Source organism: Oryctolagus cuniculus, chromosome 1, assembly GCF_051225735.1.
Source record: "Oryctolagus cuniculus isolate XC-2025 breed Fujian yellow rabbit chromosome 1, ASM5122573v1, whole genome shotgun sequence".
In the NCBI taxonomy this organism is placed as follows: domain Eukaryota; kingdom Metazoa; phylum Chordata; class Mammalia; order Lagomorpha; family Leporidae; genus Oryctolagus; species Oryctolagus cuniculus.
The window spans coordinates 235,223,862-235,247,899 of NC_142867.1; the positions used below are offsets into that span (position 1 = coordinate 235,223,862).

Consider the following 24,038-nt stretch of genomic DNA (forward strand, 5'->3'; position numbering starts at 1 on the left):
GGAGGTGACAGCTCCAGACGAAAGAGGCTGAATGAGCCCGGTAACGATGCCGGCGTCAGCAGCGATTTGTTCTCTCGCGAGCTGACGTTCATGGAACCTGGCTGGCGAACTTCACGCACAGCCAGCTGATCGGGGAAGGAGCGAGATGTCTGCCCTGCAGCCACAGGAGCCGGCCTCCCCGGACCAGGACGGCCCAGCCCACGGTCACGTCACCTGGGACCACCACACCAGGCACATCCCAAAGAAGCACAACCTGACCGGCTGCAGGAGGCGGTGGGGCCTGGCTTGGCCGGCGGCACCCAGCCAGCAGGGACGGCCTCCAGACCCGGATGGCGACAGTGGGAAGGCCTGGGTGCTGCCCTCTCTCCCACCTACCTGGCACAGCCAGGCCCACGCTGTGTCCACTGAGGGGCCTGCGGACTCGGATGCACCTGGGGGACGACCGTGTCTGCCGCGTGCCCGGCCCTGCTCCTAGCCTTCAGAGAGCTCGTGGGAAACGTATCAGGAAGAGCCACGCGTGGACTCTCTCACTTCCTGTCACCACGGCCCCAGGAGGCAGTTTCTGTCTTGTTCTCATTCGACAGGGGCCTGGAGAGGTGAAGGAGCTTGCCCAGGGTCGCTCAGCCGCTCCAGCTGGTGAGAGGGGAGGGAACGGACGCCGGGGGGGCCTGCAGCTTGTGACTCCCCTGCCAGGAGACGAGACTGCACTCGAAGCACTTTATTGGCCTGAGGAACTTTCTAGAAGGTCGGGGCCGGGGTGGGGGGTAACTTGTTTCTCGGGGTGCCCGTTCGGAGCCCCCTCAGGGGACTTTCTTGGGCAGGGGGTTGATGATGCCACTCTCTATGTACTCGAAGACGGTGTAGGGGTCCTGGTCGCCGTTGATGGTGACGGCCTGCCCGTAGAACTGCTCCAGCTCGGCCGCGTTCCGGTAGAACAGGTCCATCTTGAGCTTCACCCGCTCCTCGGAGTCCCTGGGGTTCTGCAAGAGGCGCTCCTGGATCTCCAGCGTCGGGGGGGGCTTGTGCATGAGGTGGTACCTGCGGGAGAGGCGGGCGCTCCGGTGGGCGCTGGCAGCGGCCGCAAGGGCCTGCTGGGGGCCGGCTGTGCACACGCTCTTGTCAGGGCCCAGGGACTCGGCGGCCAGCTCCCTCCCCACCTCCCCCACCCCTTCTGCTTCCCCTTCTCAGCCCCCAAGCATCATGTGACACACGGCTGCCTTGGGGCTGGCATCCCCTGCTCTTGGCAGCACCAGGGTCGGCGAGGCGGGCGCTGAGCTGTTTCTACGGAGCCTGTGGTCCAACGGGGGAGGGGGCATCACAGCCACTGATGCGCATGGAGGTGGCAGGAGGGGCCTCAGAGCCTCACGCAGGGGCAGGCGGGGGCCTTCAGGGCCACACGGAGGTGCAGGCGTGCACCTTACAGAGGCTTCCTTCTCGCCCCCCACCCCACCCCACCCCAGAGTTCCTGCTGAGAAACAGGGCCCTGGCAGACGGGGGAGAGGACGCATCGTGCTGATGGGGACCTCGGAGGGTGTTTTCCCGCCAATACAGAGGCTGCAGGGGTGGACAGAGAGACTCTGGGGACCCCCGCCCCAGCAGGGCAAGGCTGTGACCGCAGGGTGGGCTGCCCGTGCCCCGGGCTTGCTGCCCAGCCCTGGGACATTCAATTCTTGGTTACTCTTGCAGGCACTACCCAGAAGTCCAGCCCCACGAGCCCTGGCCATGGTCACAGCGCCATCCCTGCCACAGTCCCCCAGGGCAGCGGCCAGCCGGGGCAGGAGCCCAGCACCAACCTCTCTCCTGTGACGGGGTCCGTTCTTCGCAGTGTCAGCCGCTCCATGACGGAGTCCAGGGGCACGTTCAGAAAGAAGACCCTGAGGGGGAGGGGGCGAGAGCTCACCTGTGACCCCCATACCTGGGGTTCTGCAGCACCCCCCCACACACACACCATCACCCAGGGCTCAGGCTGGGGGACACCCCTTCCGGTGGAAACCAAGCCAGCCCAGGCCCAGACCCCCACCTGCAGGCCAAGATGTCCCATGCCCACAGGTCCTCAGGGCCACGTCCCTGACAACCAGAGACGCCCCTGGTGCCTGGAGCCCAGCAGCCAGAACAGCACTTCACAGCTCGGGCAGAGTCGGCACAGAGGCGTCCTCACTGACATCAAGGTTCTGGGACAGCGCAGACAGTGATGGCGGTGACATCAGCACCACGGACAGCAAACACCCCCGGGCGCCCACAGCCTGGTGTTGGTTCCACTTTCCAGGAGACTTGGGCCAGAGCCCCTCTCAGCGTGAGGAAAGCCCACCTCCCCTCCAGACGGGCATCTTCCCAGGCGGGCACTGCTTGGAAACATCACGGAGCAAAGCCCATCCCCCACAGACAGCCTGGGGATTCTCCAGAGGCTGTGGGAGGGTGACTGCGCAGGTCCCCCAGGGACAGCCTCCAGGGCCCGGGAGCCACCTGCCCCTGCTGGAACATCCCAGCCCCCAGCCAGTGTCTCCACCCTGGCCGGTGCTCGGGAAACACCCAGGCAGGAGAAGCAGTGGGTGCTTGAGCCCCCCACCTCCTGCCTGCCTGCTTCCATCACACACACACACACACACACACACACACACACACACACACGTCAACTCCCTGGGGGAACGGAACATGACGGGAAAGCCCTGAAGCTGGATGGGATCCCAGACCCCAACTCCCCAGGGACCAGCCACAGCGGCACCCCAAAAAGTGCCCTTGTCCCTGGAATCCGGTGCCTTGGAGAACGCCTGGGAGGGGCTTGGCACCCAGGGACCCCTGTGGGTCCTGTGAGGCCCTGGGACTTTAGGAGCAAATGGTGACACCTGTGAGATTGTGGTTGTGAGTCACTGGTCCCAGCCCAAAGCTCACGTTTGGGAAGAACCTGGCCGAGGCGGGTGGCCAGGAGGCAGCAGCGCAGGGCCGCCCCAGGTCCCAGCTCCGCTCTCACGCTCACTGTCTCCCTGGCCTGGATGTTCCCCCGGGAAGCCCCCCGACCCCTCCCAGCCCTGGGGCCTGGTGGGAACTAACTCTCCCCAGGGCTGCAGGGCTGGGGCACAAGGGAGGAGCAGAGGCAGCCAAACCGAGCCAGGGCCGCCCCGGCTGCAGGAATTGGATCAGGATGCGGGGCTGATGCGCAGAGCCTGCCCCCGGGGACTTCCTGCAGAGACAGGAGCTTCACTTCTGTTGAGGCTGCGGAGTTGATGGAGGGGAAGGCCAGGGACCTACAGGGAGGGACCTGCACGGCAAGAGGGGGAAGCCCACCTGGCAAGGGACACTGGAACACGCCCCGGGAAAGCTCCGCCCAGGAGCTCCGTCCTTCAGGCTGGGAGCTGTCCGGGCTCACGTGACGGCCCAGCTGCCATCTCCCGCCCCGTCCCCTCCTGGAGTTTTCTGCGATTTATTTGCAACAGCACAGCCAGGAGAGGGAGAGCACTAAAGCCGGGCAGCCGGGCAGACTCACTGGCTGTGTGTGCCGCCGGGCGGGCCCCAGCCTTGGGGACGCCTCAGGAGGGGAGGAGGGGGCCTGGGGACACCCTGGTCCCCGGCTCCTGCAGGTGGGGTGCCTGGGAGCTCATTAGCAGGGCCTGCTCGCACCCTGCCGCCCGCCCGCTGGGTCGGAGGGGGCCTTTTAATGAGACCCGCGGTGGTTTGCAGGCACAGCAAGGCCGGAGACGGGCTGCTCTGATCCATGTTTTTCCAAGATGTGCCTGATGTTCAGAATCACCTGCGGGGCTCGTGAGAAACCCGGAAATCCAGACACACACCCCCCCCACCCCTCACCCCCCCCCCACCTCTGCCCCGGAGCTACAGAGCCCAGCACTGGGGATGAGGGGCGGGGCGGGGGCTGGGAGAGCTCTGTCAATCAGCTGATCGGGATCACCAGGCGCTCTGGGAAACAGGAGCTGCCCATGGAAGCTCCCTGCACGGCGCCCCGCTGAGAACCACTGCTCCGACCCCACCTGCCTAGTGCTCCAGCTGGGGAGACTGAGTCACACGGCGGGGAGGGGCTCGCCCTCTGTCACCCCAGGCCTTGGTGGCTCTGTTGGAGAGCGGAGGAAGGCTTCTCCCTCCAGGCCTGACGGCGCCCCCGTCCCAGGGCCTAGAGCGCTGGAAAGGGACAGACAGACTCGGCTCTGGATTCGAGACAGCTTTCCCCGATGGCCGGCGTGGGAACCTGGGAGCTGACCTCGAGTGTGACCCCCGCCCTGGCCCCACCTCCGGATCCCCCCCCCCCAGCCTCCGCTGTGGCAAACCCAGGCACAGCACCACAGGGGACGCTTCCCACCCCAGGGCGGCCGCTGCAGATAAGAGGAAACAGCAAGTGTGGGCGGTGGGGGAGGGCGGGCATTGGGACCCCCGTGCCCTGCTGCTGGTAACGAATGCAGAGGGAGGCAGCCGCGTGGAAAGTGGTCCGGCTGTTCCCTGGGAATTAGCACAGAATGGCGGGAGTGGGGTACGTCTGTGCCCTAAGACCCGAACGCAGGGCTTGAAGAGGTGCCCAAAGGCCCCTCTCAGAGCAGCACTGCTCGTAACGGCCACGTGGGAGGCTGACGCACGGGTCCTCAGAAGGTGGCCCACCCTTATGGGCTTCTACCCCGCCTTGCAAAGCAGGGAGACCTGACAGCCGCTCCCATGGGCTGAACCTAGAGGACAGGGTGCGCGGGGGGTTGAGCCAGACACAGAAGCACAAGCGCTGTGTCGTGTGGGTTCCCAGTGTCTCAAGGGCAGACACTGGATGCCAGGGCCGGGGCCGGGGAACGCGGGGCTGGGTCTGCTCTGAGTTTCAGTCTGGGGCGATGAGAAAGATTTGGAGATGCACGTGGTCAAAGCTGTCCAACAATGGAAAGCTATTTAATGTCACAGGACTGTACCCCTATTTTTTTATAATTTATTTGTTTGAGAGGTAGAGTTACAGAGAGAGAGAGAGAGGTCTTCCATCTGCTGGTTCACTCCCCAGATGGCCACAACGGCCAGAGCTGCGCCTATCTGATGCCAGGAGTCAGGAGCTTCTTCCAGGTCTCCCACATGGGTGCAGGGGCCCCAGGACTTGGGGCATCGTCTACTGCTTTCCCAGCCCATAGCAGAGAGCTGGATCAGAAGTGGAGCAGCCAGGACTCAAACCGGCACCCATATGGGATGCCAGCACAGCAGGTGGAGGCTAAGCCCACTACGCCACAAGGCTGGTCCCGACTCTACACTTCAAACAGGTGCCTGGGTTCCGGTCCCAGCTCCACTTAGGTTCCAGTTTCCTGCTAATGTGCACCCTAGGAGGCATCTGGGTCCCTGCCACCCATGGGTGGGACCTGCATTGAGCTCCCAGGTCCTGGGTTCAGCCCAGCTGAGACCTGGCCATTGCATACATTTGGGGGTGAACAAGCAAATGGGAGCACTCTGTCTCTCTTCTTTGGTCTATCTGCCTCTTAAATAAGAAAATAATTTTAAATGGTTGAGGGGCCAATGCTGTGGGGTAGCAGGTAAAGCCGCCACCTGCAGAGCTGGCATCCCACCCCATATAGGTGCCACTTCTAGTCCCGGCTGCTCCACTTCCAATCCAGCTCTCTGCTATGACCCGGGAAAGCAGTAGAAGATGGCCCAGGCCTTTGGGCCCCTGCACCTGCATGGGAGACCTGGAGGAAGCTCCTGGCTCCTGGCTTTGGATCGGCACAGCTCTGGCTGTTGCAGCCATTTGGAGAGTGAACCAGTGGATGGAAGACCCCTCTCTCTCTGTGTGTCTCTGCCTCTCTCTGTAACTGTCTTTCAAATAAATAAAATAAATCTTTAAAAAATATCAGTGGCATTCTTTACAGAATTAGAAAAAATCCTGAAATTCATATGGAATCACAAAAGACCCCAAATAGCCAAAACAATACTGAGCAAGACATGTCAAGCTGCAGGCATCACAATCCTGACTCAAAGCATACGGCAAAGCTATAGTAATTAAAACAGCACGGTACTGGCATAAAAATTGCCACATAGATCAATGGAACAGAAGAGAGAGCCCAGAAATCAGTCCATGTGCATACAGCCAACTGCTTTTTGACAAAAGTGCTCAGACCATACAGGGGAATAAGGATAATCTCTTCAACAAATGGTGCTGGCAAAAATGTATGTATATACGTAGAAGAATGAAATTAGATGCACACATAGGGGCTGGCACTGCGGCACAGTGGGTTAAAGCCCTGGCCTGAAGCACCAGCATCCCATATGGGTGCTGGTTCTAGTCCCAGCTGCTCCACTTCCGAACCAGCTCTCTGCTGTGGCCTGGGAAAGCAGTAGACGATGGCCCACGTGCTTGGACCTCTGCACCCATGTGGGAGACCGGAGGAAGCTCCTGGCTCCTGGCTTTGGATCGGTGCAGCTCTGGCTGTAGCGGCCATTTGGGGAGTGAACCAGCGGATGGAAGACCTCTCTGTGACTCTGCCTCTCAAATAAATAAATAAACCTAAAAAAAAAAAAACAACAACAACAACAAAAACTACAGTGTTAGACATTATGGTAAAGGCGATTGGAGGAAGGTTTCCACGCCTCGCATAAACTTATAATTTAACGAGCTTCTGAAGACTCACAGGAATCCACATCGCCTGACCCCAAAATACTGAAGCGTCCGATGGTACTAACTCTGCAAACTTGTAACGCAAATGCCACACAAACCCTCTCAGAAAACACACGGGGCGTGACTTCATCAGGCAGATTCCAGACACTGAAATACAAATACAAACCAGTCTCCCCTGAGCACGGGTGCAGACACAACAGTGAGATACTGGCACACGGAAGCCAGCGACAGGCGAAAAGGACACCACGTCAGGACTAAGTGATCTGAAAGACCACTCAGTGCGTTTCACATACTCTCACACCAAGAAGAAACAGGAGGTCCTCATCTCGAGCAAATTTTACATCAATTCCTGATTTAAGCTCTCAGAAAACTACTGCAACCCAATAAAGGGGATTCCTCCCAAAAAAAGCAAAACAAAATGCCCCAAAACGACAGTGAGCGCCATCCGTAAAAGTGAGAGGCGGAGCGCTGCCCCTCTCGGGGCGTCCCGGGAACCCTGGCCTGTCAGCGTGACAGGGAAAGCCAGGAGGAGCCGCGAAATCGGAAGGAGAGGTTGCTAAACGGCTCTGTTTGCAGAGGACGTCACCACCCAAACAAAGCCCCAGTGATCAGAGCGGCCACTACGGCCAGTGGGTCGGCTGGAGGAAGCCGCCGGACGGAAGACCAGGATCCACAAAGCAATGGGCTTTCTAGACACTAGCGGCAGAAATCTGGAAATCCAAATTCAGAGGTGCCGTCACAGCAGTGTGAAAATGACGTTCGTAGGTGCAGAGCTAACAAAACCAGACAAGGGCTGTGTGCTGAGAACACGCAGGCTACGCCGTGCCCGTGGGCTCAGAGCCCGGAGTTACCAAACCTCGCCCGCCTCCACCAGGTCTGAAGATTCCAGACTCCCTACAAGGTCCCGTGAAGACGCTACGCAGGCCAATTCTAAACTTTACATGGAAAGAAAAAGAAATTCGAATTATTAAGCCAATTTTGAAAAAAAAAAAACCTTATTTCAAGACTGATGGTGAAAGAGCAGATATCACAAAACCGCAAATATCTACAAATACAAAGTCTGCAAATAGATACAGCCAGGGGCAGGCACGGAGGTGCCCGGGCCGCTCACGGAGGGATGGGAATGCTGGCGTTGGAACACCTGGACATCCTACACAAAACAGCAAAAATAAGAGGAGCCTTGACCCGCACCTCCCACCGTATACAAACTTAACTCAAAATCTTCCTAGGCCTAAATGCAAAACACCAAATCATTAAACTTCTGGTAGAAAATCTTTGTGACTTTGGGTTAAAGATTTCTCTAGCAACGACATCAAAATCATGACCCATAAAAGAAAAAAAAATAGGCTGAACGTCATTAAAAGTCTAACAATTAAAGACCTCTGTGGTCCTAAAGGAGTTAAGAAAATGGAAGATGAGGGGCTGGCGCTCTGGCGCAGGTTAATCCCCATGGGCACTGGTTCGAGTCCCCGTTGCTCCTCTTCTGATCCAGCTCTCTGCTATGGCCTGGGAAGGCAGTGGAGGATGTCCCAAGTCCTTGTGCTCCTGCATCTGTGTGGGAGACCCAGAAGAAGCTCCTGGCTCCTGGCTCCTGGCTCCTGACCTCAGATCATCCCAGCTCCAGCCATTGCGGCCATCTGAGGAGTGAACTAGCGGATGGAAGACCTCTCTCTCTGTCTCTCCCTCTCTGTAACTCTACCTCTCAAATAAATAAATAAAATCTTAAAAAATAAAAGAAAATAAAAAATGAGCCAGAACCCAGAGAAAATATTTGGAAAACACATACCTGATAGATGTGTACCAGGACATACACCAGTGGGAACTCCCCGGCAACCAGGGCACAGACTCAGGGCACGCACCTACCCCTCCCCACTGGTCACTCCCTGACTTGGTTCGCAAATTGGGAGAGTCTGGCTCAAGTTCCCCTCTCTGTCCAAGGCAGTGACGCTGTCCCCTGCCCTGTGGAGCCTCCCTGTGGGGCTGACACGCACACGCTAAGAGCGCCGTCCTCAGGCACTGTCCCCAGGCAGGCCAGGGTCTCCCCTAAAAGGGAACTTGCAATGAGTATCAGCGGAAAGAAAGTCCCATAGGACAGCAGCCTGGGCCGGCGCTGTGGCGCAGTGGGCTAAGCCTCCACCTGTGGTGCCAGCGTCCCAAAACAGCTGCTCCATTTCCAGTCCAGCTCCCTGCTAAGGCACCTGGGAAAGCAGCAGAGGACGGCCTGGGTGCTTGGGCCCCCACAGCTAGGACAGGAGACTCTGATGGAGTTTCAGACTCCTACTTCAGCCTGGCCCAGCACCAGCTACTGAGGCCATTTGGAGTAAACCAGCAGACGAAAGATCTCTCTCTTCCTCTCTGTCTGCAACTCTGTCTTTCAAGGAAATAAATCTTAAAAAAACAAAACAAAACAAAACCTGGCCACCTGTTGGGTACTCAGAGGGCATGGGGCAAGAGTAACCATTTAAAAAAAGATTTATTTATTTATTTGCTGGTTCAATCCCCAAGGGTGGCAATGGCCAAGGGCTGAGCCAGGCGGATGCCAGGAGCCAGGAGCTTCTTCCAGGTCTCCCACGCGGGTGCAGGGGCACAAACATTTGCCCCGTCTTCCACTGCTTTCCCAGGCGCATCAGCAGGGAGCTGGAGCAGAAGCAGAGCAGCCGGACACAACCAGTACCCACACGGGATGCTGGCCTTGCAAGCTGCAGCTTTACCCGCCACGTCGCAGCGCTGGCCTGGAGCGGCCACTTTTACAGACTTGTCAGCACAAGGACTTGTCTGGTCTAAAGACAGAGCAGAGGCCACGAGTGTAGGGGACTGCGTGTGCGGATGGTGGTGAGCCTGGGCACGCTGGTGGAGGGAGCAGGTGGGGAATACAGCGGCACGGAGCTGCAGGAGGGGGGCAAGGGGACCCCGAGAGACCAGCGGGAGGGCAAAGGTGCGCGTGGGTTCCACAGAGAAAGCCAAAAGACGACAGTAAAGACGAGGCCACCGCAGAACGAGCCTAGAGGAGTCTCCAGGTAGCTCCCGGAAAACACGAATTATGAAAACGCTCTGCATGGATTGCAAGGCTTTTTGCGCCAAAACGAACTTACATATTTTTAAAGATTTATTTATTTATTTGAAAGGCAGAGTTACAGAGAGGCAGAGGCAGAGAGAGAGAGAAAGAGAGAGAGAGAGAGAGAGAGAGGTCTTCCATCAGCTGGTTCACTCCCCACATGGCCGCAACGGCCGGAGCTGGGCCAATCCAAAGCCAGGATCCAGGAGCTTCTTCCAGGTCTCCCACATGGGTGCAGGGGCCCCAGGACTTGGGCCATCTTCTACTGCTTTCCCAGGCCACAGCAGAGAGCTGGATTGGAAGTGGAGCAGCCGGGACTCGAACCAGTGTCCATATGGGATGCCGGCACTGCGGCAGTGGCTTTACCTGCTACACCCCAGCGCCAGCCCCTTAACTTATACTTTAATCTCCTATTTTAATCTCCACTCTCCATGAACTTCTGAAAGTACCTTCGCTCTAAGTCCATTTGCTGTTGCTATAACAAGCACTTTATAAAGAAAAGAGGTTTGCCAGCCCCCGGCTCTGCAGGTTCAGGGGCAGGGCGCCGGCTTCTGAGTGTGAGAGGGAGGCGGCGCTTGAGACAGGAAGCCGCGGAGAGAACTTTGTTGACCCCCTGCAGGGCACACCCCCAGGGACCTGCCACAAGGTCCCACCTCTTACAAGTCCCAACCCTCTTAGCAGCTCCACACTGGGGACCAAGCATCTACTACACGACTCAAGGCAGATTCACAGCTCCGAGGGCACTGGACGGAGCGACCGTGGGCAGGAGCTGGGCCTGCCTTGCCCTGTGTCTTCTTGCCTGGCAGGGGCTCAGCGCTCCCTGTGTCTGCCGGGACGGAGCTGGCGGCTGTGGGCACCAGGGGGAACCACAGTGACATCAGGGGAGGCCCAGTTCCCTGACATCAGGCAGGTGCCCCTGGTGGCAAAGGCCTGCATCAGCTGTCGGAAAGGACTGTGCCCAGGAGGAGGCGCTGTTGGACACAGCGGGGGCCCAGGGCCTCCCTGACCGGACCCACTTAATGTTCAGTGTTCAGCAGGTGCGGATTCATCTGGCAAGAGCCGGGTTTGAGGACTGAAGGCCAAACGTCTCCGCTTCATTTAGAATCCGGGGCTCGGTTGCCTCCTGCCCTCAGGTAGTGGCTGCGGCTCCCAGGGGCAGGAGAAGCGCCCTCCCTGACTGTTGTTAACCATAAGGTAGCGGGCACTCCTGGCAGCGCACTGTGCCACGCAGAACGCAGCCGCCCGGTGGAAGGAGGGGGTCCAGGCGTCCCCCCGGGTGCCCCGCTCCACCTGAGTGCCCTCGTAAGACGTCTGCCTGCTCCACCACCGCTCGGCACTAGGCCAGCCAGGCTCTCCCCAGACAAGGCGGAAGTGCAGATGCAGATGGTTGCCGGCCGGAAAGTTCCGCGAACTCTTCCCTAAAGAGAAAGGCAGCAGAGGCAGGTGCAAAATGGGACAGCTGGCCGGACCCCTGGAAGTGCTCAGGGGACCTAAGGGACCGTGGCCCACCCTGGGGGTGAGCAGAGCGCTCAGAGACGGGAGCAGAAGTCACGTGCAAGCAGGCCCAGGCCTCCAGCTGGCCTGGGGTCAGGAAGCAGTCTGTGCGGGAGAGGCCAGGGCCAGGGCCAGGGCCAGGGCCGGCCAACAACACGCAGGACCTGCTCTCTGCCCTCAAGGCCCAGGAGCCTTAGCATGGGCAGTCCCTCCCTCCCTCCCTCCCTCCCTTCCTCCCACTTTTTAAAAGAGATTATTTTATGGGCTGGCACTGTGACATAGCGGCAAAGCTGCTGGCTGTGACACCGGCATCCCACACAGGCACCAGTTCCAGTCCCAGCTGCTCCACTTCCGATCCAGCTCCCTGCTTGGGGGAGGGCTCTCCGGGGCCTGAAGGCTCCTTGTTTCAAAAAACGCCTCTACTGAGATGCGGTTCACCCTCCAATGGGCCCCATTCAGGGATTTTTACTCTCTCCCTAGAGTCGCGCCATCACCACCAGATCTAAGTTCTGAATGTTTCCGGGGCCGGCGCTGCGGCACAGCAGGCGAAGGCGCTGACTGCAACGCCAGCATCGCATCTCAGGGCAGCGGTTTGAGTCCCGGCTGCTCCACTTCCGATCCTGCTCCCTGCTAATGGCCTGGGAAGGCAGTGAAAGATGGCCCAAGTGCTAGGTCCCCTCCACCCTTGTGGGAGACCCAGATGAAGCTCTTGACTTCAGCCTGGCCCAGCTCTGGCCATTGCAGCCATTTGGGGAGTGGACCAGCGAATGGAAGGTCTCTCTCCGTTTCTATCTCTGTAACTCTACCTTTCAAATCAATCAAATAAACCTTAAAAAGAATATTTTCACCATCCAAAACAATAGAGTATGATTCGCCCGTAGAGAAGAATGAAGCCCTGTCGTTTGTGGCTCCGTGGATGGAGCTGGGGGTCATTACGATGCGTGACACAAGCCAGGCACAGACAGCCAAGCCCTCTGTGTCCACTGTCACCTGCGGAGGCTGCTCTCCCAGATGCGGGCACCAGAACAGGGGGCGCTAGGGACCGGGGGAGGGGAAAGAGGGGGGCTGGGTGGCAGGTCCCAAAGTGCAGTCAGACGGGATTGGGAACTCAGGAGTCCCAGTGCGCGTGACCACGGCTCATAACAAGGGGTCCCACGTGTGACAAAGCACCAGAAGAGGGGCGCCCAATGGTCCCCAACACAGAGCAGGGGGAGTCGGTGCTAATCACCCCATCATCTCCCACGGAGCACACACGGCCAGCCGTCCCAGGGCGCCTGCAAAGATGATGACTGTGCCGGCCACTTAACCAGGAAACAGAAGGAAGCACCGGGTCCAGGAGCCGCCGCTCCGCCCAGCTCCAGCCCGGGGCAGCCCCTAAGTCCCGCACGCTTTCCGTCTGTGCGGATTTCCCCATTCTGCGCATTTCAGCTGTGGCTCTGAGTCGTGGGTTAGGAGGGAAGCGCGCTCACAAGTTGGTTTAAGGGTTCACCGTAACAGCCCGTGTAAAGTCCTCGGTGCGGGCGATCAACCAGCACCGCCCTGCGGGCCCCGTACTGGGCGTCCCCCGCCCAGCTGCGCGCATTCAAGGTTCATCAATGCCGTCGTGCGTCCACACTCCATTGTTTCCACGACAAGCAGTGGGCGGACACACATTCGCTGCGTCCATTTACCAGCTGGTGGGCGTTTCAGGCCTCGCTGCTGAGCCGCGGTCTCGCTCTCACAGGGCTGTGCTTGCCCAGGCACCGGACACAGCAGCAGGACAGGGCCTGGCCACGCCTGCCCGGGTCAGCCCTCCTTGCTTGGACCACCCCCGGCTCAGGGGCTCCCTGCTGAGCTGCAGGGGACTGGGTCAGGTCTGTGCCATCATTGTGGTGCCCCCACCCCACTCTGTGTCAGCCCCTTCCCCTGGCGCAAGCGTGGCCCCCTCAAGAAACCTCTGTCTCTCCCGATCCTGCCTCAGCATCTCTCCCAGAGAACTTGCCCACAGACGTGTCTAGGGTGGAATTATGACATAGAACGACCAGGCAGGCCTACAGCCAGTCTCCTCGTCTCTTGAGTTGTGGGGCCGGCGCTGAGGCACAGCAGGTTAAGCCACTGCCTGTGACGCCAATATACCACATGGGTGTCGGTCCAAGTCCTGGGCGCTCTGCTTACAATCCAGCTCGCTGCTGATGCTCCTGGGAAAGCAGCAGGCGATGGCCCCAGTGCCTGGACCCCTGCAACCATGTGGGAGACCGGACGGAGCTCCTGGCTCCTGGCTTCGGCTTGGCCCTGTCCTGGCTGTTGTAGCCATTTAGGGCAGAGAACCGGTAGATGGCACATCTCTTTCTGTGTCTCCTTTCTCTGTAACTCTGACTTTCAAATAAATAAATCTTTTTTAGAGAGAGAGATTTGACTTCTGTGAAGGCATTTAATCCACACCACAAGCTTATAAACTAAGGAGACTGAAACTCGCCCAGGGGTCCCGGCAGAAGGGACAGAGCCAGGATCCGAGCCCGGGTGGCTGGCTCCAGCGTCCACGGCCCTGTGGGAATGAGGCCAGAGGGAGAGCCTGGCGTGCCCTCGCCCAGCACACACCACACCGCCCAGAGACTGGTACGTGGTTCAGCTGTAGCGCCGGGGCTGTGCTTCAAGGCCAAGGCCCAGAGCAGGGGTCAACATCATCTTTCTCCACTTGAAGTGAATCTCCTGAAAGGGATTCAAGGCAAGAAACAGCTCTGCCCGGGCGGTCGGCTGACCTGAAGTCAGGTGGACTTCCTGGGTGCCAGTCAGGGTGCCGGGGTGCAGGACCTGGGCCCCTGGGCTGCGAGGAGAAGGCACATCTCTTTGCCACTGGCCACTGAAGCAGGAAGCCGAGGGCTGGAGGGGAACCGATGTCGAGGTGTCTTTTCTCCACCAGGGTCTCTCGGGCGGCGTCTGGCACACCAGTTATGAAGCCACTCGGGATGCCTGAGTCCCACGTTGCAGAGCCTGGGGATCCACTGCTGATCCTAGCTCCCCAACAGTGCACACCCTGGGAGGCAGCAGGTGATGGCTCAAGTACCCGGGCCCCTGCCACCCACACGGGAGACCAGGATGGAGTTCCCAGTTCCTGCTTCAGCCTGGCCCAGCCCTGGCTGTCATGGGCATCTGGGGGGGGGGGGGGGACCAGTAGATGGAAGAGCTCTCCCTCTCTCTTTCCAATCAAACAAAGAAACAAATAAATCAGTGTGTTACAGAAAAAACACACTGGGGCCGGCGCTGTGGTACAGCAGGTTAAAGCCCTGGCCTGAAGCGCCGGCATCCCATATGGGCACCGATTTGAGACCTGGCTGCTCCACTTCCGATACAGCTCTCTGCTGTGGCCTGGGAAAGCAGTGGAAGATGGCCCAAGGGCTTGGGCCCTGCACCCACGTGGGAGACCTGGAAGAAGCTCCTGGCTCCTGGCTTCTGATCAGCACAGCTCCGGCCATTATTGCTAATTGGGGATTAAACCAGAGGATGGGAGACCTCTCTCTCTATCTGCCTATCTCTCTGTGTAACTCTGACTTTCAAATAAAATAAATAAATCTTAAAAAAAAGAAAGAAAAGAGGCTGGCGCCACAGCTCACTAGGCTAATCCTCTGCCTGCGGCACCGGCACCCCAGGTTCTAGTCCCGGTTGGGGTGCTGGTTCTATCCCGGTTGCTCCTCTTCCAGGCCAGCTCTCTGCTGTGGCCAGGGAGTGCAGTGGAGGATGGCCCAAGTGCTTGGGCCCTGCACCCGCATGGGAGACCAGGAGGAAGCACCTGGCTCCTGGCTTCAGATCAGTGCGATGCGTTGGTCGTAGCAGCCATTTGGGGGGTGAACCAACAGAAGGAAGACCTTTCTCTCTGTCTTTCTCTCTCTTACTGTCTAATTTTGCCTGTCAAAAAAAAAAAAAAGAAAGAAAAAGCACACGTCTGTCTCTGGTGCAGTTACGTAAGCACGCCCCAGCGTCCCTGAGCCTGGCACCGTCTCTGCCCACCGCCAGAATCGCTGCCTGGATGCTGCCTGTGTTTCTTACAGTGCTGCAGATAAGCCTTCATTTTAACCTTTCCGCAGGGGCAGCTTTTCCACCAATCTCTCCATCTACAGGCTTCACTTTCAGCCCTTATCTGTTCAGTAACCACCACTACCACCATCACCATCATCATCACCACCATCACCATCACCACCATCACCACCACCATCGCCATCATCACCATCATCATCACCACCATCATCATCACCATCACCATCATCACCACCACCATCGCCATCACCATCACCACCACCATCACCATCGCCACCATCACCACCACCATCATCACCATCACCACCACCACCATCACCACCATCACCATCATCACCACCACCATCGCCATGGCAGAGCTGCATCAACCCTTTGCACCGGGCACTTGGACTAAGCCTGCTACAGACATGTCATCTCATTGAAGTCCTGGCCCAGGTACTGTGACCCCAGCCATTCCAAGGGCGCAGGGCCCAGAGGTTAGGGGCTGTCTCCAGGCTGACTCAGGGGGCTGTGCTGTGCTCCTCTGAGTAGGAGAAGTGTGCTTTGTTCCCTAAAGCTGCTAGCCTGTTCCCGAAGCCTCTGGTGAGAACCCAGGTAGGACGGGGTCCCTGAAGCCACTTAGCTTGTGGGGGGGGCTGGGCTGACACCGCTCATGCACCCACCCTCCAGCTCCCCGTCCCCCGTGCCAGGCTCCTCTGTGGCTCCCGCTATGCAAGGGCCACCCCAGACCCCAGCGTGGGACTCGCCCTCCATCTCTCTCACTGGGGACACAGCACGGCTGCCGCTCAGGGCCAAGGTCAGATACCACGGGTGTCAAAATACCCTTCTCCCTATCACAGCGGCCCGGCCCGAGGAATGTAGCATGGTGCTTGTCAAACCCGCACTTTAATTTCTCCAAAATTATGCTAAATCCTCCCACAAATATTGCAGTGGTGTCTGCTGAAGAATTTCATTACAGGAGTTGGGCTGTCGCCAGAACTTCAGCTAAAAAAGTAAGAGGAGAACAGACGCATGCAAAAAATAAGAGTGCGGGGTAGAGAGAGAGAGAGAGAGAGAGAGAGAGAGAGAGAGGGATTGCTTTGGAAATAAAAAGGCAGGGAGGTCACTGCTTGTCAGTTGGCCCCTGTGTCAGAGAAGTGCATGTCGGGTCAGGAGAAGCCTCCCATTCTACAGACTGAACGGGCAAAGTGCCCTTCAGCCCTGGAGAGCAGCCTTGACTTCTGGGAGGAGCCCCAGATGGATTAAATATTAACAGCCGGCGGTATTAATTAAGGGGGGGAAGGTTCATCCAGAGAACCCCAATATGTTTACAGGGTCCCCGGGAAACTGGGCCGGTTCACAATCAAGTGTGTAAATGTTCTAAAAAAGGGTCCTGAATATTTTATGAATATTTGTCATAAAACAGAAATAATAACTGCTGTGCACAGCTATTACAATTAATATTTATGCTGCCCGCCATGAAATATTCATGGGTGCGGAGGAAGGGGGGCCGTCAGACAAGAATTAATTTACATCGGGCTCGGTTTACCCGCTGGCTTGATGTTTAGAGATGGCTGACAAGCCTCCGTATGAATCCGCCAGTCACTTCCCCGGCTGCGGGCTGGGGGGGCGGGGATGGCCGGGCTGCTGACAGCTCACAGATTGAGTTTCTGACAGCCCTTAAAAAACCTAAACGGCCCCCCACCTTTTTTTCCTTCTTCCATTGCCCAAGGCGCTGTGTTCTGCCACCGTTCATAGGGTCTCCCCTTCCATCTGCTGAAATTAACGAATTAATGAGCGCGGCCGCTTTACGGCGGGGCTCTATGGCTGTTTACAGGCGATTAAATTATAATGTGGGGCGGCTGTATAATTCATGAACCAATTAAAGCAAGTGTTAGTTGATTTGATGGGATGAGGACGTACAAAACGCATTTAACTAATGGGGAACCGCGGGCTGCCCAGGGCCAGCTCCCTCTCTCGGATTACGGCGCTAATTGCTCGACTTTAAGGCTGTCACAGATAGCCCTGCATTTTTCATTGTTCTCAAATACCTCAGTTGTTGGCGCCCGTGGTGTTGCGGCTGCAACGTGGAGAGGCCGGGCCAAGCCTGGGTGTCTCAGTGACCCCACCCCCATCCCGGCTGGCGGCCCCTGTGGAAACCCAAGCCCCTGGGGTCCGATGTCCCGGGCCATTAGGTGATTAAAAAGGTTCAGAAAGCCACGGCCTTTTTAACTGCCTGCACTGGGACACCCATTCTGGAAGCGGACTTCATGAACCCCTTTATTGTCGGGGAGGCAGAGGGGGTCGGTCTCCAGCCTCTGTGCCATCCCCAGCCCAGTGTCCAGAGCGCAGGGGTCCTGCAGGTCATGGAGACGCAGCCGAGGGCAGCCCACCTGGGGGGTTTCCCAAGCTAAGGGTCTCCTCCAGGCCGGACCTCGTCCACTGAAACCAGGTGGCCACTCGGGGCTCCAAGCTGGAAGCTGTGTCCCCAGCTCCTTGCAATGGGCTTAGAAGGAAATCAGCAAAGAGCAAATGCACACCACCAGTCCCCCAGAGAAGAGTTCAACTAACCCAGCGCTCGGGATGGGAGAGAAGGCTCCCGCGATTCTCCGAGCAGGACGGAGGGGGCCCAGGAGCCATGCGAGGCCGGGCTCGGGGAGATGCCTGTCCAGGGCGGCCTTCCCCCAGCACTGTCCAGGTCACTGGAGTCGTGCGGTCAGCCGGGCTGTCCATGGAAACGCGTCCCCTCTGCTCGCCTGGCTTTCCCGTGAGCTACAATCGCACAGGCACGCGAGACACAAACCACAAACGTTCACCGTCTTCAGTGCCACCGTGCTGCCACCTTCACAGCCAGGGCGGTGCGGCGGGCCAGGCAGCCACCAGCAGCAGGGGCTCTGGGCCCGCAGTGCGCAGTCTCCCTCTGAGAGCTGTGTGACCGGGGCGAGCCCCACTTCCCTGCCTGGAGGCGTGGAGGGGGCAGTAAAGGGTGAGGATGAAAGGGGCGGGCCTGCGGCTCTGTGTTTGGCTGCGTGGAATAACTGCCCGGACGATGGCCGACATCATCACTGGTCTCCGCAAACACACACAGTGGTAGGGCTTAGCTCCACCCTCAACTGCATGATGGACACTGTCAAACTCAGCAACAGGTGAAGGCAAAAGGAATAGCTACGGCCAGCAGACACGCTCGGGCCAGCAGACATGCTCGGGTCAGCAGACACGCTCGGGCCAGCAGACATGCTCGGGTCAGCAGACACGCTCGGGCCAGCAGACACGCTCAGGTTTGTTTGCTTGTTTGAGATTTTATTTATTTATTTGAAAGGCAGAACAATAAAGAAAGAGAGAGAGAGAAGAGATCGTCCATCCACCGGTTCACTCCCCGAATGGCCGCAATAGCCAGGGCTGGGCCAGGCTGAAGCCAGGAGCCAGCAGCTTCATCTGGGTCTCCCACAGGCCCATTACCGGGGAGGTGGATCAGAACTGGAGCAGGGCCGGCACTGGGTAAAGCTGCCGTCTGCAGTGCCAGCATCCCATATGAGCACCGGTAGGAGTCCCGGCTGCTCCACTTGCACACACACCATTAGCTCTCTGCTAATGCACCTGGGAAAGCGGTGGAGGATGGCCCAAGGCCTTGGACCCCAGCACCCATGTGGGAGAACTGGAAGGAACTCCTGGCTTCAGATCTGCTCAGCTCTGGCCGCTGCGGCCATTTGGGGAGTGAACCAGCAGATGCAATACCTCTTTCTCTGTCTTTACCTCTTTCTGTTAACTCTGTCTTTCAAATAAGTAAAATAAACCTCTAAAAGAAGAAAGAAAGAAGGGGGGTGGGTGTTTGGGGCTGGCGCTGTGGCATAGCAGGTAAAGCCGGTGCCTGTGACTCCAGCATCCCATATGGGCACCATCTGAGTCCTGGCTGATCCAGCTCTCTGCTATGGCCTGGGACAGCAGTGGAGGATGACCTGAGTGCCGGGGCCCTGCACCTGCGTGGCAGACCTGGATGAAGCTCCTGGCTCCTGGCTTCAGCCTGGCCCAGCCCCGGCTGTTGTGGCCATCTAGGGAGTGAACCAGTGGATGGAAGACCTCTCTCTCTGTCTCTGTCTCTCTCTCTAACTCTGCCTTTCAAATAAATAAATAAATAAATAAATAAATAAATAAATCTATCTATCTATCTATCTATCTTGAAGGAAGGGGCAGGCATCTGGCCTAGTGGTTAAGACGCCCACGCCCCACATCAAGTCCCTGCGTTTGAGTCCTGGCTCTGGCTCTGACCCCAGCCTCCTGCCAGTGAAGACCCTGGGAGGCAGTGGTGCTGACCTAAGCAATTGGGTTCCTGCCGCCCATGCTTGGGGGAGGGACCTCGATTACGTCCAGCCTGAGCCCAGGCCTGGCCCTCGTGGACACCTGGGAGCGAACCCGTGGATGGGAGCTCTGCCTGTTTCCGACCCTCAGCAAATACATTTAAAACCATACAGAGAGGTCAGATCAACCCAGGGTGTTGGCGCTGGAGAGAAGTCCAAGAAACAACCTTAAGCTACAAAAAAAAAGTTACATAATAACGTGTGTGGTTCCAGCCTGTGAGTGTTTAACAAGAGAAGTAAACCTGGTCAGACACCAAACAGAGCAGCCATTCCGGGAGAGGGGGAGGAGAGGGGCCTTTTGCTTTATCCATGCCTGTACTTTTTCCCTACCAGTAACACTGTACCAGTTCTACAATTGGGAAAAACTCTGATTACAAAGTCGCAAAGACAGGCACCTTTTTAAAAGGGAGAAGCATCAGGTACCAGGGAAGGGTCCAGAGGACGCTGGACGCACGCAGGTCGCACGACGGTCAGAGCGGGAGTTCGGTGTGTCCGAGTGCCAGCCCCGGTCTCCCCGGTCTCCGACACGGTCCCCCAGCGTCGCTCCAGCGTCGGCACCTCATCTCAGCAGGAGCGGCCAGACGGAAGCCAAGGAAACAGTGACAGGGGCCGCTGGAGGGGACGAAAGGCGGGACAGCCCAGCCGGAACCCCAGGTGCCCGGGGGCAGGAGGGACCGAGGAGGGAGTGTGAGGCCCTCACCGTGGACCGAGGCCCCTGGCTTAGGAAAAGCAGCCTAGGCTGGTTCATTCATTCATTCATTCATTCATCACCCAACAGATCTGCACATGGACGTGCTGGTCACCGGCCGGCCAGTGCGGCAGACAGCACTGCTCCCACCTGCCTCGCCCAGGAGCACGGACCACCCGACCAGCGTGCCCGCGCCTGCTCGTCGGGGCCAATCCGAGGTTAAACGAGTGGGACGTGCGCAGGGCAGGGGCCCGCCCCAGCCTTCCAAGGGTGAGCCGCACAAGCTGTCTGCTGGGTGCGGTTTGGGAAAGCAGGGCGGCGCCCACGAAGGTCCCGGACACGGGAAATCAACCACAGCCTGCAGCACGTGCTGTGGGCTAAGCAGGTCACACAGCGTGGACTCCCTGAAGCCTCTCCCCGTGGGAGGGAAGGGCAGCCACCGGCTCCCACCTGATGGGGATGGCGGACGGGGCGCACTCACAGTGTTTGGTGAGCCTCCCAAAGTCGCATCGCGCGTCGAGCCGTAACCATTGGGCCACTCTGCCTTGCCGGCTGCTCCTCTGGGGGTCTCTGGCTCTGTAGACTCCTCAGACGATGCGCAGGTGCCACCCCACTGAGTCTTCGCTGCATCCCCACTTTGCAGGCAGGTCACGTGGGGTTACCAGCGGGGAGCCCCCAGGTGGACCTGGGCCCTGCAGCGGCCGCAGGCCAGTACAGGTGCTGACCACCAGGCTGCGCTGACTGCACTGCCATCCTGCTCCCTTACATTTGCTTCTCTGCTTCTCGAGACGAGTTTTTCCACCCCACGTTTCGTGTTTTGTGAAAGTGTGTGAGCTGTACACTCACTGTGTTGTGCGACCGTCGCTATCTGGCTCCAAAGCACCGTCACCACCCCAGGAGGGGACCCCGCACCCATTACCCAGTCGCCCCGGCCGCCCCGGCCGCCTCCTGTCCCCGTGGGTTGCCCTGCAGGCAGCACGCCCACTGCTGTGATCTGTGTGGGGCCCCAGGTCTACCACTGGCCTCACTCTAAAGACGAGCAAAGGGGATGCGGGTCGTGGCACAGTGGACGGAGCCACTGCCGGTGATGCCTGCATCCCGGGTAGCAATGCCTGGTTCAAGTCCTCACTCCTCTGCTGCTGATCCAGCATCTGGCTACTGGTCATAGGAGGTAGCAGGTGATGGCCCGGGTCCTTGGGTCCCTGCCACCCACGTGGTAGACCTGCATGGGGTTCCTGTCTCCTGGCTTTGCCCTGGCCCAGCTATGGCTCTTTCCAGCATTTAGGGAGTGAGCCAGCGGTATTCCACACCCAAGTGCCTGGGCTGAGCCCCAGCTGCATCCCCCTCTCCCTAGCACCTCCAGAAGAAGTAAAGAAAGATGAGTAATCGGAAGCTCCGCGGGGGGCGGGGGGGCGGCTTGCCCAGGGCTGCCGTGCTGGTCCAGGACAGAGCCAGATCCCAGCCGGGTCTCTCTGAGGTTCCGGCTCACACTGACTGCTGCTGAAGACAGATTTTTCCAGATGGACTTGAAATGACTGAACCCTTCCTCAGACTTAGCTCTGGCCCTGGGGTCAGCTGCCGGCACACCTGGTGCCCTCCGCTGTCCCTCTCCCTCACTCCTGACTCCCAGGGCTCCTTGCTGTCCTGGAGCCCACTTGCTGTGCAGGCTGCCCCTTGGCCTGGGACATCCATCCCCCGGGTCACTGCAGGGCCACCCCGGCAGAGTAGCCTAGTGTCTACCTCTTACAGCCCCTGTCCCCCAGGAGACTATCCCACGTGGGTCGGGAGTGTCCCAAAGGCACATGGTGTGTCCGTGTGGTTCTCTGCTCTACTGTCAGCTTCCAGGGTCAGCCTGGCACCCAGTGGGTGCTCAGTTAGTGTGACTGAGGCACAATGTCCTCAGTAACCCTGTCCTCAGGGGGGAGGGAGGGTTTTTTGTTTTGTTTTGTAGATTTTTTTTAAATAGCCATTTTTTGGGGTTGGCGCTGTGACACAGTGGGTTAAAGCCCCAGACTGCAGTGCCAGCATCCCATATGGGCACTGGTTCAAGTCCTGGCTGCTCCACTTCCCACCTAGCTCCCTGCTAATGCACCTGGGAAAGCAGCTGAGAATGGCCCAAGTCCTTGGGCCCCTGCACCTGTGTGGGAGACCAGGAAGAAGCTCCTGGCTCCTGGCTGCAGATCAGTGCAGCTCCAGCCATTGTGGCCATCTGGGGAGTGAACCAGCAGATGGAAGACCTCTCTCTCTCTGCCTCTCTGTAACTCAGATATATAAAAATCTTTTTTTAAAAATAGCCATTTATTTATTTGAAAGGCAGAGTAACAGAAAGGGGAGGAGAGAGATGGGGGGGGTCTTCTATCCACTGATTCACTCCCCAAATGGCTACAACAGCCAGGTCTTGGTCAGTCTGGAACCAGGAGCCAGGAGCTTCATCTAGGTCTCCCATGGGGATGCAGGGGCCCAAACACTTGGACCACCTGCTGCTGCCCTCCCAGGTGCATGAGCGGGGCTCTGGATCAGAAGCGGAGCAGCCGGGACTCGAACCAGCACTGTGATTTGGGATGCCGGCCCCTGGGTAGGCTTGTGCTGAGGACCACCGAGAAGAACCAGGAGCCTGGAGGCTGCTGTGGAAGGGGCGGGGCACGTGCCCGCAGGAGCTAGTCTCCTCCGCCCGCCCTTCCCCGCGGTGGGGACGGACACTGAGTGATTCTGCGCGAGGCCCCGAGCCCCTCCACGCGTGGCTCCCTACCGTGGCCGCTCCTCCCCCTGCCTCCCCGCAAGGCCTGGCTGGGCCTGCACCGCCTCTGCCTTCTCCCAACACCCCTGTCCCCTGTGGAGCCACGGAGGCCTGCAGCCCTCCCAGCACCTGTCAAAGAACTTTCTGGAATGTTCCAACTCGGGGACAGCCCTGAGCTTCCATTCCAGGAAGGCAGCTTTCTTCTGACACCTCAAATACAGCAGGAAACTCTGACTCGCCACATCACATGGGGTCCTGCCCAGCCCCTCCCCTCCCGCGCCCAGAGAGACCGAGGCAAGCCAGGCGCGGACAGCACCCTGGCCCTGACTCACTGCATCTGCAGGGCCCCTTGCGCTGGGCGGAAAAAGGACAGCGTGCCCCCGGGGTCTAACCCAGAGCCCAGCCCGCGACCCGCCCCCAAGGAGAGCACGCCCCCTGAGCCGCCTCCTCAGGAGAACCCAGCGTTAAACTCCGTGAGCGAGCCTGCCCGGGAGGTGAAGCCTAAGATTTCAGAGGAAGCTCGCGCAGGTCCTCGGCTGGGGACACGGCTCTGCTGTTTTAATCCGGGACCTCCCCACCAGGGTGCCTCCCGCAGTGATCCTGTGCCCACGGCGCCGTGAGCCTGGGGCCGGCGCTGCTGGGTGTGCGCTCCGACCAGCCGCAGCTGTGGAAGGGCAGCGATACGAAGCGGATAAATAAGACCCTGCATTCAGGGCGCGGGAGGGGTCTTCAGGGAGTGCGTGGAAAGAACTGTGCGTGGATCGCAGTCTTTCGCACCAAAACAAGCTAATCCTTTAATTCCATTTTCCACGAATGTTTTTGAAATACTCTTGTGTCTTCGGGACATTAGGACACACGTCAACCTTTTATTACCGCTGGATCCTGCAAGCACTCGTACTTAGCTGCATTTTCAAACTTTTCTTCAATAAACATGCACACACTTCAAAAAGTTCGTGCAAAAAGGAATTCAAGGGGCCCGGTGCTGTGGCGCAGCGGGTTAATGCCCTGGCCTGAAGCGCCGGCATCCCATATGGGCGCCGCTTCTAGTCCCGGATGCTCCACTTCCGATCCAGCTCTCTGCTGTGGCCTGGGATAACAGTGGAGGATGGCCCAAGCGCTTGGGCCCCTGCACCTGTGTGGGAAAC

General features: G+C 58.6%; 1 protein-coding gene across 6 annotated transcripts in view; it reads right to left on the reverse strand.

Moving 5' to 3' along the window:
- Nucleotides 1-703: 703 nt before the first annotated feature.
- AK8 (adenylate kinase 8) overlaps nucleotides 704-24,038 on the reverse strand; it is a 124,736-nt gene continuing 101,401 nt past the window's right edge. For all 6 annotated transcript variants that reach the window (XM_051835374.3, XM_051835363.3, XM_089322026.1 and 3 more), the window contains 2 exons: nucleotides 1,794-1,874; nucleotides 704-1,038 (listed from right to left, as the gene is read on the reverse strand). In XM_051835374.3, coding sequence (XP_051691334.3) covers nucleotides 801-1,038; nucleotides 1,794-1,874 — 319 coding nt within the window. In that variant the 3' untranslated portion in view covers nucleotides 704-800. The remainder of the gene's footprint in view (nucleotides 1,039-1,793; nucleotides 1,875-24,038) is intronic.